General features: G+C 41.3%; 1 protein-coding gene across 4 annotated transcripts in view; it reads left to right on the forward strand.

Annotated features, from left to right (window-relative positions):
• GAS7 (growth arrest specific 7) overlaps positions 1 to 17,566 on the forward strand; it is a 1,616,751-nt gene that overhangs the window by 945,234 nt on the left and 653,951 nt on the right. For all 4 annotated transcript variants that reach the window (XM_078654763.1, XM_078654764.1, XM_078654765.1 and 1 more), the window contains exon 3: positions 17,188 to 17,265. In XM_078654763.1, coding sequence (XP_078510889.1) covers positions 17,188 to 17,265 — 78 coding nt within the window. The remainder of the gene's footprint in view (positions 1 to 17,187; positions 17,266 to 17,566) is intronic.

The following is a 17,566-nucleotide window of genomic DNA, read 5'->3' on the forward strand; positions in this document are numbered from 1 at the left end:
AACACAGTGATAAATACTACAACAATGATGCTCCCGCTCTCCTTCGCACACAAAGCAAAAGTGTCTTCTTCCTGTAGATTGGAAGCCTGAGCCATTTGAGTTCCTCACTACAAAAGCTTTATTATTCCACATATCTTTGTCGAGAGCGCCATCCGTGAGGAATTTGATTTGACTCTAAGGTGCCATGTCAATTCTCCAAGGTCTGGTGGGGGGACAGGATGCGAGGTGAGTTCTCCACGGTCTGTTGGGGGGACAGGATGCGAGGTGGGTTCTCCAAGGTCTGGTGGGGGGACAGGATGCGAGGTGGGCACGTAGTCCTTAGTTCAACAATGTGAAAGTGGAAAAAAGACCCGAATGTGGCTGACTGACTGAAGAAGGGTAGTCTGTGGGTGCCAATGCTGCCTGGACCCCGAGCTTCTTATAGTGCCTCCTGCACACTGGTGAACCGGACTATGGCATCCAAGAGCGGAATGAACTGGACTTCTTTTTTGCCATGCCGGCCCTCATTCACAGATCTCTAGTCCAGATCGAGCACTAAGAAGAAGGAGGAATATACCACAGGAAAGGTGAAGGTTCCAGAAGAAGCATCTGTCTTCTCAGACTGGGCTCAGTGAGAGAGCGAGATTGAGAGAAGTGTTTTTTCCTCAAAGAAGACTTATTTGATTCCCTGGTTAAACCTCCTGGAGTCAACAACGCAGATAGAGACTTGCACCTCCGTCGTATGTTCATATTGAAAGGAGAGCACATCCGCTCAATTAATCATTATGTTCCCTCTAGAACCAGTGGGACAGGCAAGCTCTATCTCACAGCTAAAAGGCTGACTGGAAGCTCTGTAGTCGGAGATATGAACTTGGCCCAAAAGTGTTTCAGAATCCATACAGTTATGTTCATGGAAGGATGTTCAGCTCTGGGGAATGATGCTATTTCTCTGGACATTCACAACTGGACATAGCTATAACAAGTCATCAGATATCCAGTGAGGCTGGTTGTCAGACCCAATGCCTTCATGCTCCCAGAATTATAAACCACAGGAGATCCCTTTAGTCCCAGTAGAGACCTGGGTAAATGTAGTATCATGCAAGAATGTTTCAATGGGAATCAGTTGGGGCATATGCATTTAAGGATACCTCAATTAGAAAAGAAACAATAACACTTTTCCCAACTTGAAGATTAGATGCAGTTGTATTATCAGAAGAGGCACACATGATATGATTCAAAAATTAAAAAGTAAGCATCAACCATGCTTGAATAATGTGCACTAATTGCAAGGTGAAGACATAATTAAATGGCGTAAGTGAACCACGTGAAAATAATAAAAATACTACAGTGAATTGGAAAAGATTTTAGACTATCTTATGCATGATTTAATACAAAATCGAAATCATGCAGAGTCATGTCATAGTTTACAATCCAAATATAGCTGTTACAAGCCAACCGCATTTTGACCTTCATGACTGAAGGTCATCATCAGGACAGGGGTGACACAAGGCAAGATGATTACTGCCTAATGGCCTAATAAGAAGGCATTAGATGTCTTCTGGGCAGAGGCAGTGACATGTGCGTTACTCATTCACTAGGTGAAGTTCAGATGGGTATTTATGTTCCATCATTTTCAAAGAGCACCAGCAGCCACTAGTGATTTTCCAAACCTGTTTCTGCATGATTTTAATTAGATTTATTCTTAGCTTAACAATGCATCTAAAGGGCATCTAGTGAAATGAAATACACAGCAGAGAGAAAGTAGATGAAAACAATCTTGACCCAGCCAATTAGTCTGCTTTTCCTTTAGTGTAAAAGGTATTTGTGTTTTGGGCATAAAGTGTGATTTATGAGCAGTGTTGTTTGGATTGTGTGTGAAAAATCAGTACTGTGCTTGTTATGAGTTTGACATTTGGGTTTTGCTAAGGGACAGTGCACTTTCCATGAGTATTCTGTCTGTAGGGCTTAAGATCTCTGAAGTCTTAAGAACAGCAAAAGTTCTATATGATTAATATCTATAATATAGTTTCCATCAGTTTATCTAATTTAGGCTTGATTATGATGGTGAAGGGACCACCAGCGACAGGCCGTCGGGGGTGGTCCCACTGACATCCAGCCTATTGGTCTGACCGCCACATTAGGATGCAGGCAGTCGGAAATGAAAGCGGTGCCTGCTCAGGCACCACCATAGGGATTAGGATGTCCCTATACGAAAGCATGTTCATGGCAGTCTGACCGCCTTGTACCATCTGTCAGAAAAGGACTTTGTTGGCCCCAAGCAGTGTCCCCGCCCCCTGTGGACTGCTGTCCAGTGGCCCTGGGGTACCTGTGGTACCTGCAACCACATCCATGCTCTACACTTTTTCCCCCTTTTCGGTTGTACTTGTAAAAATACAGGAAGCACTTTTTGTTTGTATATACATGCACTCTGTTTTTAATATCCGTTAAGTACTGGAGAGTATATTTCAATACCCAACTGATACCCATCATCTTAGTCTTTAAGTGCTAGCAGTGTGAATGCTCACAGTGGTAAACACATTGTTTACCATCCCTTAGTTCAGTGCTCTTATGTCCGCTCCATCATAGTTTAGGAGTAAAACATTCTGTTTATTTATGATAGAACAAAAATGGCAACATGGTAACATATGTAAAAATAGTCTTATGGTACATTATCATTCCAGAAACCTTGTTCACCAAGGGACATGTTTCTCAATAGCTGATTAATGCCTGTGAGGATAACAACTCTGAGACATGCAATAGAAAACCATCTGGGTCTTTGCAAATGATCAAACTGCTCAGGAAAGTTCTTCAGTTCGTTCCAAACGACTTAAGGGAAGGTGTAGTTTCTACTCTCATCTCAATAATAGACTACTGTAATGCACTGTTCATCAACAAAAGAAGCGTACAAAAAAGCAAATACTTCAGAACGCTGCAGCACGACTTCTCTTGGGAACTCCCAAGTTCCAATTGTTTTCGCCATGGTCTTGCTTAGCTACATTGGCTGACTGTAAAGAAACAACTTGGTTTTAAGGCACACGATGTCGCCTTTAAAGCACTGCATGGGGTAGAACCTAAATATCTTAGACATCGATTTAAGTGGTACTTGCCCAGCAGATTTTAGATTATCAACAGCTCGAAATCTAGCAGCAGGAGCTTTATCACCTGCACCGCCAATCTTTGGAATTCAATACCTTCTCACCTTAAAGAAAAAACTTAGTTCTCCTTTCAGAAAGCTCTCAAAACTTGTTTTTTCAATAATAAAAATTAAGGACTCTGCCATTCTTATCTTTGAGGGATTATGATCTATCACTAGAGCTATAGCGCTTAGACACATCAGGGTAGTAGGGCGTGTTACAAATTTAATTTTGATTTCATGTAGAGAGTACTCACCCAAAAATTCCAAATCTAAAATAATCCTGTGCAGATCCCAAGAGGATCCCTTTTGATGATCCATTGGGAAATTTCGCCTGTTTCTGTTTCTATAAAGTTGTTCTTATTCTCCTTCGGTTTTATCATTAAGTACAACCCTTGTATTTAAACAATGTTAACTCCAATTTTGGTTCACTGGTATAGCATACACAAAGTGTTCAGAATATATCATGTATATTCAGGTTTAGAATGAAAGCAACTTAATTGAAAAACAAACAGGCTAAACATTGTCTAATTGTATGTTCAAAACGAATCCTCACGCAATCTGCACAGGATTATTTTAGATTTGGAATTTTCAGGTGGGTGCACTCTACATGCAATTATCAAATGTCAACATTTTAAGAGGTACAGGTGGCCCCACCCTCAAGAGTGCGCTACTCCCAGACAAAGGAAAGGGTACGAGTGTTGGGCCATTCTTCTTGCTCAATCTCTGGAGACATGTGGCACCTTAGTTTACATACTGCACAACCCTCAGAAAATACCATAGGTTTAATGTTTACATATATTGTCTTATTTTGTTGGGATCTTAGCTATCCTCAAGAATTAGACCATCTAGTCCATAGGTGGTTCGTATTCCTCACAAAGCACACCATTTAGTCCGTTTGAAGCCAGTTTTCCTTGAGAACCACACTTCCTAGTCCATAATGGCCAGTATTCCTGACCCAGAAACGTACTGGTCATGGTCTTACTTGTTCTGATTATTTGTTTAATGCACTCCATCTAATGGACTCCCTACCTTATGCTCTATTGTAGTATCTGATGAGACACCTGGGATTTTTAGTCTGTCTGGTCTTGGTTTCTTTTACACACCAATTACACTTTAGACTTTCTCTATGAATAATCTGTTCTCTGAAGAGGTCATTTAAGAACCAGTCTAGCTTTATTTTGCACTACACCATGTGCATTCTAAGGCACTGGGAAAATATCAGATATACTTAGCTAGGTCACCTCATAATAGCATTAATTATCTCCTTAATGTCATCCTAGTTGCTGGCATGGTAGTCCGTTTCTATTGTGGAAAGTGGTTTTACCTTCTAATAATATTGCATAAGTCAGGATCCTGATGTTTCACTTTAATCCTATAATATGAGCCACCCTATCACCTCACAACACCAGATTGCCGTAAAGGTTGCTAATCTAGATCTGAGTCAGTATTCCAGAGGCCTTGGGCTTTTCCCATGACCAGCATGCAGAAGGTCCTGAGTAGGTTTACTACATTAAAACTCTACATAGGGACAACTTTTATGAAGCCGGTCAGTGGACTTTTTTTTAGTCGTCAGGCTTAATATTTGTCACAATCTCTCTGTCAACCCAGTCTCCTGAATTCCCCTCTCTCAACTAACCAGCTCCCAACTGCTTTCAGGCATATTTAAACATATCCAACATTCCATTGATGACCTCATCAGTTGCTTGGCTTAGGGTGGTCTGGGGACGCTCTCCCCATGAACTCACACACACCTCAGTTACACAAACTATAAACCAGCAAAATGTTTACAACCCAGGCAGGCTAGAGTGTGTGAATGCTGAGACAGTACCACGGCCCTCATTACAAGATGTCAGGTATTTGTGCCAATACTCCACACACTTGATAAGATCCATAGCGAGGAGTAAATTGTTGATTTTGGAGTTTAATGCATCAAATTCCACATATCTAGGCAATTGTTGGGCGTATTTTCCTTGATAAATTGTGGCAGGTCAACGCGGATACAATTTATCAGGGAAACCTGCAGAAGTGAGGTTTTAGCTGTCAACTCTTAATTGCTATCAAAAACAAACAGGGAGGGTAGGGTCAAAGGGAAAAGTTTAAAGACCTACTACTGGTTCACTTCCCCAGCAACATCATATGAATAACAAGCAAGAACCTAGGAGGTCTATAGGCCAAGCAACTTGCTGGCTAAACTGGCACGTCTATCGCTATGTCAGTTGGTGCTACAGTCACCATGTAACAGTGTCTAAAAAATAAAAAGAGAGCGAGAGACACATGTGTGAGAAAAAAGAGAGAGAGTAGTGATGTCTAAGACTCAATTGGAAAACTGGTCAAACCAGATCCAGTACACATTATTTGTGGATAACCATCAAACATGCCAGGTGATCAGTCCTATCATTTGGCCGTCCACACTGTGACCTGGCGGGTCCTTCGATCATCTAGACCTCATGCCACACAGTAGTAGTAAGTACTGGATACGGTCTACAGGGAAATGAGCCTCGGGCCCGAATTGCGACAGTCATTTGTTCCATACTGTTGTTTGCGCTGTTCCTATTTTTTAATTAGGGGATGTGCCTAGTTCCCATTGAAGTGTTTGTTTAGACATATCACCCTATTTTAGACTCACCACTTTATTGTATGTTGCACTGTATTTTCACCACTCTTCACTAACCATCATAATCAGACCAACAATTGGAGGCTCATTTCCCTGTAGACCGTATCCATGCACATTAGGAGTCGTTGCCCTTACAGATGTCACTAGGCTCCCAGTGCTTTTTTAAATCCCAGCCCAAAGCATTCCGGGAGCTCTGGTCACTTCCAATACATGTGAACGACAACAGGGCAAACCTTGCAGACTTGGCTTTCTCTTCGTTACACAAGGCGTTCCGGGCGCTCCATTTCATGCGTATTCCACCATCCCAGGCCCTGTATTTCAAATAAAACCGAATGCTCTATGCGGATGAAAGCGATGGGTTATTCAGCCTGAAACAGAAACATTAAGGTTCTACAACAAGTAGTAAAGTTTGTAAATTTGCCTTCGACATGCTCACATACCTATTGGAGGTAACCTTTTGGAGGCTTTCACACTCTCTCCATAGGCAAGCTCAGGGTACCCTGACAGTTTATGGCAGACTGAAGTCAGTGCAGAGACATTATGAATGCCAGCCCGTGAGGGTGAGCCTTGAAGGCCTTTACAAAGTTGGCTGCAGTGTTTCACTACATCCACCATCCTGGGGTAATTCTGGATTCTTCTCGAACTTTGCAGGCTATGAGCACAGAAACATGGAGCAGTCGTTAAAGCGAGGGCTGCGCGTGCTGTTTCAGGGGACATAAGTAACTTGCGGGTTCAGGATATCTGCCTCAACTAAGCACGTTGATTTTAAAGTGGCGCATGCGCCGGGCTGAATTGGTTGCACCCACCAAGGGTATGCGCTGGCACAAACAGAAGCCGTGCTGCACCAGTACCATAATCAAGAGCTGGAGTGGTTGAATTGCGAGCTCACTCTCTCTGAAATTGGGGTATTATGCCATGACTAATGCCTTGCTTCACTGTGATGAAAGCTCCTGTCTCGGCAGTGACCCACACCCCAGTACTGCACACCCCTCTCGATACTGTTTGTTTTGGTATTGCACTCCATGTTATGAGGACCAAAGTTCTTCTCCTCGTTATAAAAAAAAGTCTTGCATGAGTTTATTTCTTTTTTTTTTTTTGTATTCCTCATATACCAATGATGGGTATTCTAGATAGGGTATCTCTTCCTCTCCACATTGCGATGTACCGGCCTCAAAGATTGAATCCGAGGAATTCAATCCAGCATTGGAGAGAAAGAAGAATCCCCCTCCAGGCAAGCTGTTTGCTAAGTCCACTCCATACCCTTTAATCCGATAGACCCTTGGTTGGGTTGGAGACAAGGCACCAACAGTACCCAGGTAAAATCATAGGAATACTCTCATCTGTTCCGCCAAGCCACTAGGGCCGCCCAGATCTTAGCAAGGCTAGAGCCATCGCAAGCAATGTCCGACTCACTGATATAAATGTTGTATCTCAGGCAATCAGCAAAGGTGGGAGCATTCTCTGACTTCCAGGACTTGCATATTTCCCGTCTAGCTAAAATCATTACGTAAAATATAAATTTGGTCCTCATTTCATTAAGCTGATACTCTACCCCTAGACCAAAAAGAATCATCATAGGAGTAATGGCTATATGTATACCCAAAACTTCTGTTATAAAACCTTCGATGTTAGACCAAAAAAGGGATAGTCTTGGACACTCAACGAACATGTGTAGATCGTCCGCAGTGGAAACTTTACAACGTGGGCAACAATGTTCAAAATTCGTGAATTTGGCCAATTTTTGGGGGGATATGTAGACTATGTGCATGGTAAACAGATGATTTCGTTTTAGGGGGGCTGATTTAACAACTGTGTATAGCAATTTAAAAGAGTCTCCCCATAGAGCTGGTAAATTATCACTCTGCAAAGCTATCGCTTCTCCCCATAGTTTATTTAGTTCAAGTTCTGTGACTTCATCTTTCTCGTTTAAAGCCTCATACCAAAAGGAAATCTCTTTTTTCCAGCTCCCTTTTTTTTTTACCAGATCAAACTTAGGATGAGCTGGTAAACCCCAGGATATGGTACTCCACCAGCTAGATAACTGGTAAAATTTAAACCTGGTGAGAGTTCTGTTTGTCAAATGAGAAAATACATCCCACCCCACTAATTCTGAATCATCAAGGAGATCCTGCCACTCTTAATACCAGCTGTTTTAAGGGGGAGCGATAATTGATCTCTGAGACATTCGGGTGTTGCCGGGGAATCCCATATAGGGGCCTGAGGTGTGTAGTAAGGGATGCCTAGTTTTTTTCTGACAAACACCCAATTTCTCAGCGCCGTGCCCAAGACCTTTAGTCTAACCTTCTTGTAGTATTTTGGGTCCCCAAACTTAAATAGAAAGGATTCATGTCCTAGTGGGATGCCATGTAATAGCGCCTGGAATAGTCGACCCAAGCAAGATGTATCAGCTTTGTCGGCCATTAACCTAAAGTTTTTTAAATGAAATGCATGACAGTAATGAAGAATATCGGGCATAGCAAGTCCACCAGTCTTCAATTTTCTTCTGAGTTTTTTCAGAGAAATTCTGGGCGATTTAGAGTTCCAGATAAAAGATCCTACTCGTCCTTGCAATTTGGCAATGTCCTTGGGACTGAATGACAAAGGTATCGAATTAAAAAGGAATGTAATCTTTGGCAGAATAACCATTTTTATTAGGTTCACCCTCCCGAAAATGTTCAATGGCAAGCCCGACCAGCGATGTAGAAGCCCGCTGATATCCTTGTAGACTCTATCGAAATTAACTTTAGATATCTCAGAAATGTTCTGGAGCAGATGTACACCTAGATATCTCATCCGAGGCTTTGTTTCGAAGACTTGGTCCTCCTGATTCCATTGCATGACCTCGGTTTTCTCTTTGTTAATTTTATACCCTGAGGCCTCTCCGAATGCTTCTGCGTGCTGAAATAATCGGGGGATTGATATTTCGGCATTTGATGTATACATTAAAAGATCATCCGCATATAAAGCAATTTTTAAATCTAGCTCATTCATGCGGAAAGGTTTGATTAGAGTATCCGATCTTAACTGGATAGCTAGGGGCTCTAAATATAAATTAAACAATAAGGGAGAAAGGTGACATCCCAGTCTGGTGCCGCGTGTTATTTGAACCCAGTCAGTAAGTGAGTTGTTTACGAGGAACTTGGCCCTAGGGTGTAGATAAAGTGATTTCACAGATGTTATAAAATTAGCTGGAATGCCAAACTTTGACAGAGCTTCCCACAGATACCACCAACTGACCTGGTCGAAGGCCTTAGCGGCATCGATTGCTACGATGGTTAATGGGGATTTTTCCTCTGTAGCAAAATCAATGGCAGCAATTGCCTGGAAGGTCAGCTCATTCAGCTGTCTGCCAGGCATAAAACCCATCTGATCCTCGTGAACCACTGACTTAATTACTTTGGCCAGTCTCGCTGCCAACACACCCGCAAAGATTTTATAGTCTGTGTTTAGCAGCGAGATCGGCCTGTAAGACTCAGCCTTAGTAGGGTCCTTATTTGATTTCACAACTAACGTAACCGTAGCCTCTAACCAGGACGGGGGACTAAGCTCTCCTGCTTGATGTATTTTATTAAATAAAGACGTAAGGATGGGAACTAATATATCAGATCCTATTTGGTATACTTCCACTGGAAGCCCATCTGGACCAGCTGCTTTTCCCCATGCCATCCTTTTTAATTGATCGTGTACTTCCCCCTCTTTGATCAGAGAACTCAAAGACAGGCTATCTGCCTCAGTTAAATGTGGAAGGCATACCCCCTCTAACCAATGAGCTGCGCTTTCGGTTGAGTTTTTGTCGTTATCCCCCGTATATAGGTCCTGCATATATGTTTCGATTTCTCCCAAAATCTCATCATTGTCGAATGTAATGTCTCCAGAGCTCTGTATCCTTAATTTACTTATCTGATTCCTAGTACGATCAGATCTAGGCTTCCAAACCAATATTCGACCACATTTTTCCCCATAAAAAAAGTTCTACTTGCATCCCACTTTTTTTTGATTATTTTATCTAGATTAGCCTGATATTTAGCTTTTAAACTCTCTAGCTCTTTCTGGATGAGAATCAAGTTAATCTGCTGTTCTAGAGAGGCTTTCTGTAGCTCTTGTTCTTTATGCTTTATTTTGGATAGAGAATCATCCTCTGCCATCTTCCTAGCTTTATTTCTCCGTATCATAATAGATGTAAGTGTCCCCCTTAGAAAAGCCCGTGAGGGGTGAGCCTTGAAGGCCTTTACAAAGTTGGCTGCAGTGTTTCACTACATCCACCATCCTGGGGTAATTCTGGATTCTTCTCGAACGTTGCAGGCTATGAGCACAGAAACATGGAGCAGTCGTTAAAGCGAGGGCTGCGCGTGCTGTTTCAGGGGACATAAGTAACTTGCGGGTTCAGGATATCTGCCTCAACTAAGCACGTTGATTTTAAAGTGGCGCATGCGCCGGGCTGAATTGGTTGCACCCACCAAGGGTATGCGCTGGCACAAACAGAAGCCGTGCTGCACCAGTACCATAATCAAGCGCTGGAGTGGTTGAATTGCGAGCTCACTCTCTCTGAAATTGGGGTATTATGCCATGACTAATGCCTTGCTTCACTGTGATGAAAGCTCCTGTCTCGGCAGTGACCCACACCCCAGTACTGCACACCCCTCTCGATACTGTTTGTTTTGGTGTTGCACTCCATGTTATGAGGACCAAAGTTCTTCTCCTCGTTATAAAAGAAAGTCTCGCATGAGTTTATTTCAATACATATAATAACAATAATTCTTCATGATTGTGGCCAGTAGAATAGGACAAAAATTAGCCCAGTTATTATTTCTGAAGCAATCAAGTGAACCGGCCTACATACATACACTTGAGCGCAAAAATCGCTCACCATGCACTGCAGCCATTTATCTCAATACAGTCAGGCCGGCATGACGGGCAGGTGGGGGGGAGTTGAAATGGGGTCATCGCGGGGGGGATGGGGAGGCGGGAGGGGTTTATTTCATTAAATATTACATCAAACTTACTGTCCCGCTTCTGGATGGGTACCGGCTCCTACTACCGCCGTCCTACGTTTTCACTGCCTGCAGCTCTCGTCGTCAGCAAAGGCAGGCTCCACCAATCACAAGTGGTGAGGCACATTGGAGCGTGCCCCACCCGGGCCATTTTCTCTATATAGGCTGCCTACATAGAGAGAAAAAAAGGGAGAGTGGACAGTCCTGCTCGAGGGCAGGGGGGAGTGGCGTGCCCACTGTTGTGGGTATTGACTGGGCAAGCCACTCCCACCCCTGCCCTGGAGCAGGACCGCGCACCCCCAACCAGGCACTCACCGTGCGAGAAGGCAGAAACATAAAATGGTAGTTATTACTGTTGGACTTGGCCCTTCTGGCAGGTTCAACCCTATACTTTCTGCTTTTAATTGTGACTTGGTGTTAGTGATTTTTGGCTTCTGCGCACTTTACCACTGTGTCGCAGGGTAAAGTGCGTGCATGTAGTGAGGTTGGCCTGCCCTCCCATAGGAATGCATGGGGAATGTATGTGTCCCTGGTAGTTCCTGGGTCGAGTTTGGTATGTGCGGACTCGTGTGATCAAATGCTGCGCGATGATGTGTGCGGCATTATTGTGTCTAGTGTGGAAGTGCCACTTGCCACTTCTAGAAGTTGGCATGTCTGTGTAATTTATGTGAATTGGCTGTGTATATATATATATATATATATATATATATATATATATATATATATATATTCATGCTGTACTCACCATTACTTCTGCTAATTATCTTCCCTGCATACACAAATTTGAGCTTGTCTCACGGCGACAAACTGCCTCTGCTCTTTAACTGGTCAAAACTCCAGCATGAGTGTTTTTGTATTTTCGCTGCATTTATGATTGCTTCTGTTTGTGTTTTGTTACATTTTATGTTTGTAGAAATGCTACATTCACACCTCGGTACACCTAATGCAGGCAGCGCTGCTTTGGTAATACTGTTTCCATATGCCTTGTGCAGGAACCACTGCTGATGCCATACACTCTCTGTGCATTTTGTACAGGTTTTCCTCCTGCCATCATGCTTTTTCTGTATGCCTGAGCACTGGTGGACTGATATCACCTATGTCTATATGTGTTATTTAAAACTGTATACACCTGCCCACTTTTGTCTTATCTGATTACCTCTCTTTTCTTAAGGTGCTCAAACTCTTTAGCTGATCTGAGAAGTGAAAGGTGAAGTACTGAATATAATGACGTTTAAGGTCTAGTCAAAAACAAATATTTTTTATTGCGAGGTATATGCAAAATCCTATCCTCGTTTACAATACTTACTCAGAAGCGTGGATTACAAGGACCATTACAGACCTCAAAGGTGTCGTATTTGCACATGCCTTACATTACATTTCATCTTAGAATTTTTGCTTTAAAAAACGAAATAGGGTTAAAACCATAGAACAGTGATTTTTTACCTGTGGTCAAAGACCCTCGGGGATTCGCTAGGCCTACTCAGGGAGTGTGTAACTGTCATAAACCATTAAATAATATTAAAATTAATACATTGAAATAAACAAAGTATTTACAAATAAAGAAGAAATATTGAACATTTGAAACAATTTTGCAATATTAGAGTATTTATGCGGTGTATACTTTTTTGTATGGTTTTGGGGTTAAAATCACCAACATTACTTAGGATGTGGGTCCCCGACTTCCAATAATGACTCGGTGAGTTTCTCCAGATTCCAGTAATGATTCAGTGGGGTCCTCACAAGTAAAACGATTAATGCCGCTGCTCTAGAAGACTGTTTGCTTAGTCCACATTTTTCTTTTGCTGATTGTTTTGCAATTATTTTCTTTTGTACATTTGGGTTTATACCATACATATCTAATAGCTTAATTTCCTCAGTCACTCTCCATTTATGTAGGGGAGCATCCTTTTTTGCCTCGTTTGCCATGAGAGGACAATGCCCATTTCTTCATTTAAGGATTAGTGTTGTTTATAACATTGATTAAGAATGGGGTTTTATTGAGAGTGGAAGACTAGTACCTTGCTTTGGACATTGGTATTCTGTTTTCCAATAAACATATTTCGTCATTGGTTATGGCTGCTGACAGCTTTAGCTGATGGTAAGAGGCTGTGTCACCAATTGTTGATAAGAGTACAGAAGAAGAGTGGGCTTTGAGTCATCCCATTTCGGGCATTGGCATTCATGTGCTTTGAATGGATTGCCTTTGCTTAGATGGCTCTTCATCAAATACATTGCATTTTGTGGATGTATACCTTGTCCCATTTGTGTTCTCACCAAATTTTGATCATCTGCATCTCACAGTCATTTTGTTAGACTTAGGAGCATCAGGATGCATAGTTCGGAAATGTGAACGACTGTTTGGTCTTACTCAATTTCCTTTGCTGACACAATGATATTCTAATTGCTAATTTGTTGCTTTTTTGTTAGAGAAGTGTGTGCTTTTTAGATGTCTTGTTCGGTTATTTAAAAAAGTACTATGTTCTAACCACTCCTGTTTTTAATGGCTTTTTTTATCACAAAGTAAAGATATGCGCACACGTAGCTTTTCCTAAAGATGCAAATGAAATACTGACCATTTGAAAAAGTGTCCATTGTGGAATATTTTACTGTGTATCATACTTTAAATCCCTCACAACACAAATTTCCTCTTGTGACTCCTTCTCGTAAAACTCTTCTTTAAAGGTACGGGTTAGCTGCTAAATGAGTCTCTTTGGCAAAAGGGTGACTTCCATATTGTGGTGGCCCAAGATGTAGCTTAATTTCAATTTCTTTTTATTGGACTTTTCAATAAATCAATAACTGCTTTACACTATTACTCTGTTCAAAATAAAGCATCACTCTGCAATGAGCATGTAGTAATACTTACTAGTTAGTTACTTGTTAATAACTTTATTCGGAAGCATCACTCGAGACGAACATTGTTATACAATTCATGTAATAAAATCATATTTGATGTAAAACACAAGCTATAATTAGGTCTTGTAACAGTCAGTTGTTAGGAGGTTTTATAATATATATATATATCCTATCAAAATGTTTAGGACAGCCCCCTTTATAAAACACCTTAGTTAGCAATCAATTCCTAACAAAGGTTCTAAAAAGTCAGTCTGATATCATCAATATTAAAGACAATTAAAATTTATTACAAATTTCCCACTATACCAATAGATGGTTTTTAAGCTACAGCTGCGGCATTAAAGAAGTAAATGTGATAGTATGTTAAAGTGCCTTTGTGTTAACGTAAGTTCATTTGCCCATTACATTTTGTATCCAAACTAGAGGGGCAGTAATATGTGATTACCTATCATGCTGTATCCCTATTCCTGGGTATGACCAGTCTAAGATAGGAGCAAGAACCTAGATCCTGGTCCGGCATGCCCTCCAATGAAACTGGCCCTCTAATGCACAAGGCTAATATAATAGAGTGTATTACACATTCAAATTCGGACTCATTTTCCCTTGGTCACATTGATCAAGATGCCCAAATCCATGAAAGAAGTTACAGCATATGGCCTATCCTAGTCACAAATTGGTAAAATGTTCTTTCTAGTATAACAGAACGCCCATAGAAAGGTTGACCTTTTACAACAGATCTCTAGGGTAGGTAATGATTGCAGAAATAAATATGCGGTGGCGTTGGGTAAAACGGTGTGGGCTGATTATCGGTAAAATATATAGTTTGCTTTGTTGGCTATAAAACTTACAGAAGAGAACCCAATGCATTGTATCATGGGGCATCATATTATCACAAGAGCAACTGGTCAGATTTATAGACCAGTCATTCATTTTTGGGAAGCAGACCAATTTATGGAATATATCAAGTCTTAAGCGACCGAGACAAGCCTATGCCTTCTGTTTAATACAGCTTTGAGAAAGGGTTGCATGTTAAAAGTAGTTAAAATCAATGGATGTTTCATGACAATTGGTTTTGGAATCTCAGTTAGCAATCAAGGTTTTCCCGATGTATCATCCCTTCCTCTTTAAAGGTCTTTCTACTAATTATGTCTAGTGTTTTTGGTTTCTCAAAATAGTCAGGGTAGCCCATATGGTGGATAAAACTTTGTACAAAGACCTGCCATGAAATTCTTAAGTGTGAGCTTAATTTAAGGCAGTCCCCAATTATTGCTCGATTAAGACTTGTATATTCTGATGTCCAGATGGTGGTAGCTTTATTAAATCTGTGATATATTGTGCGCCCAATTCGGCGTGGCCTACATATATTGATGTGCTTTTAGGTGTTGGAAGCAGATATCTAAAAAATACATTTTCTACCATTTGGCAATCTGTAAATTTTTTATGTCCCCACAAGCCCGCCCCATATGTGGCTATGCAAGTGGCAAGTGGCTTTATAGATCTTCATCATCACTTCCGGTGGATTTGAGCCCAATCGCCTCGCAAAACTTCTGTGGGACATGCAAGATTTACTAAATTGTAGCTTCCTATTGGCAATGACTTTATTCTATAAAACAATGTGTAAAATAAAATCCACAGATAATAAAAGGTATTAATAAAACCAATGATTTTGCCGTCTACCCTTATATCTCTACATTTCCTACTAGCCCTCCCGCATTTCATAATAAGTTTTTCCTTGGTTAACGAGGAGACCTAGGGCCAGATGTAGGTAGGCAAATACCGGTCGGTTACAGCCGAAATTACCGAATTTCGGCCGTTACCGGCCGGTATTGGGCATTTGGATTGTAGGGGAGGATTCGGTAAATAACGAATCGATATTTACCGATTCGGTATTTACCGAATCCTCATTTACCGAATCGGTATTTACCGAATCGGTAAATGACATGTAGGAAGCACTTTGAAGAGTGCTTCTGTGCTTTAAGGATTCGTTATTTACCACCAACTATTAGTTGGTGTTAAATAACGAATACCTCTGTAAATGCAAATCTGTGCATTTACACCTGTGCCATGTGACAGACATACATGCCCTAAGGGCATGTATATGTGCCACATGTGTACACAAGCATTATTCAGGGGTGCAATAGGGTGTCAAAGTGACACCCTGCCACCCTTGACTCTTTCCCTATTTGACCGAATCGGTAATTACCGATTTGGTAATTGACATTCATTCCTGAATAGCAATTACCGAATCGGTAAATACCGATTCGGTAAATACCGTATCTTAACAATTCGGTAATTTTTACAGAATTATTAACTACATAGCATTTACCGATTCTAAAATACCGCATCGGTAAAATTCGGTATTTTAGAATCGGTAAATCCTATTTACCTACATCTAGCCCCTAGTTCCTTCATAAATTCTACCAAATTTGACAGCAGGGGCTGAATTGCCAAGGGGTTACGGCCATAAGGACAGCGTTGTCAGCGTAGAGGAGGGCCGGGACTGGGCCTGTTCCTATCTGATGAAGATCTTTTGTAAATGCCGCAAGTTTCTCACCCACACTGTTTCTATATAGTGAAAACAGGAAGCTAAAACTTACTATACAAATGCTACGGATGGTAACTATGCTGTATTCTCAAGCTTTCGGTCACCGAAATAGTTTAGAAACTCGGTTCATTATAATAGGGAATAACAGGCACAGGCATATCATACAAAAGAATAGGCTGGTGAATGGAAGGGATGTATTTCTGGGCTGGGAGCGAAGATGTAGGTTCATTGTGGTTTTTTTTTCTAGAACAGCTGGGGCACTACACACAGTCACACAACTATTAGCAAAAACGTACCCTAAAAAAGCAAGGCTTTTCCAAAGTGTTTTTTATATATAGAGCTTTACACCACACTAATGCGCTATAAATTACAGATGTTACTGTGATCCAATGTATGGTATTGGTGATTTATTCCACCTATTGCATATAGTGACAATCGAAATTAGGATTGTTGTATTGTGATTTTCAAACTTCTGAAAACCCAAGGACATTGGGTAATGAAATGAGCACGTTATTTGTCACATTTTCATTTTTGACAAAGTGTGCATTTATTATAATGGAAGCAGATACGCCCCAAGCCAGAGCTCAAGCTCAGTATCACATTAAACCGTGGCGATGTTGATCCACTAAGAAAAAAATGCAAAACCCATGTTAACATGTCAGTACATTTGTCAAATAAACTAATCGTTTTTCAAATATATTTGCACGAGAAGTTGAGAATCAAAATTGTGCTCTGGCAGGTGATTCACAAATCGACTAACCGAGACTCATACACACCGAATACTACTGCATACAAAAGATCAAGGTTATGATAAACTGTGACTTTCATTGAGAATGCTACATTTCAAAAACCAAATGCACTACATACACAGCCCAATTTTAGAGAGTGCCTGTGATTGAAGAAGACAGTAGTACATTGCTTGGTGATTTGCTATTTATTAAAAGAGAGAAAATAATGTTCTTTGCTGTCATTTGTATGGTTTTGAGGAGAATGAAAGCTGGAAATGTACCAGTAATGTTGGTAAACGCTGAGGCGAATGACTGTAATTTTAATTTTCTTTGACTAGAGACGACGTGGGAGCGGCCGGTCAGCTCGCCCAGCAGCCCTCAGAGCCCCCTGACACAGAAGACGTCCCTCCCCGCAGGTACAGTTTAGCAACAATTGCTGAGGCGGACAATGTATGACAGGATATCGTCTCTTCTCTCCTTCGTTACCATGAGGGAAAGACGGCTTTGTGTTTTGAATGTTCCACCTTGCACTTTACAGCGGTCTTCAGAAGACCTGATGCTAATGCATTTGACTTTCTGCTTTTTGGGAGTAATTGAGGAATGTGGAGAAATGATTTATCCTGTTCCCCACCCATACTTCGTGCTTTCGACCGGCCTGTGGTGTGCAAGCACTGAAATCCGTTACCATGACAATCACCCCAGAGGTAGCTGCGGGAA

Source organism: Lissotriton helveticus, chromosome 7 (assembly GCF_964261635.1).
Source record: "Lissotriton helveticus chromosome 7, aLisHel1.1, whole genome shotgun sequence".
In the NCBI taxonomy this organism is placed as follows: Eukaryota; Metazoa; Chordata; class Amphibia; order Caudata; family Salamandridae; genus Lissotriton; species Lissotriton helveticus.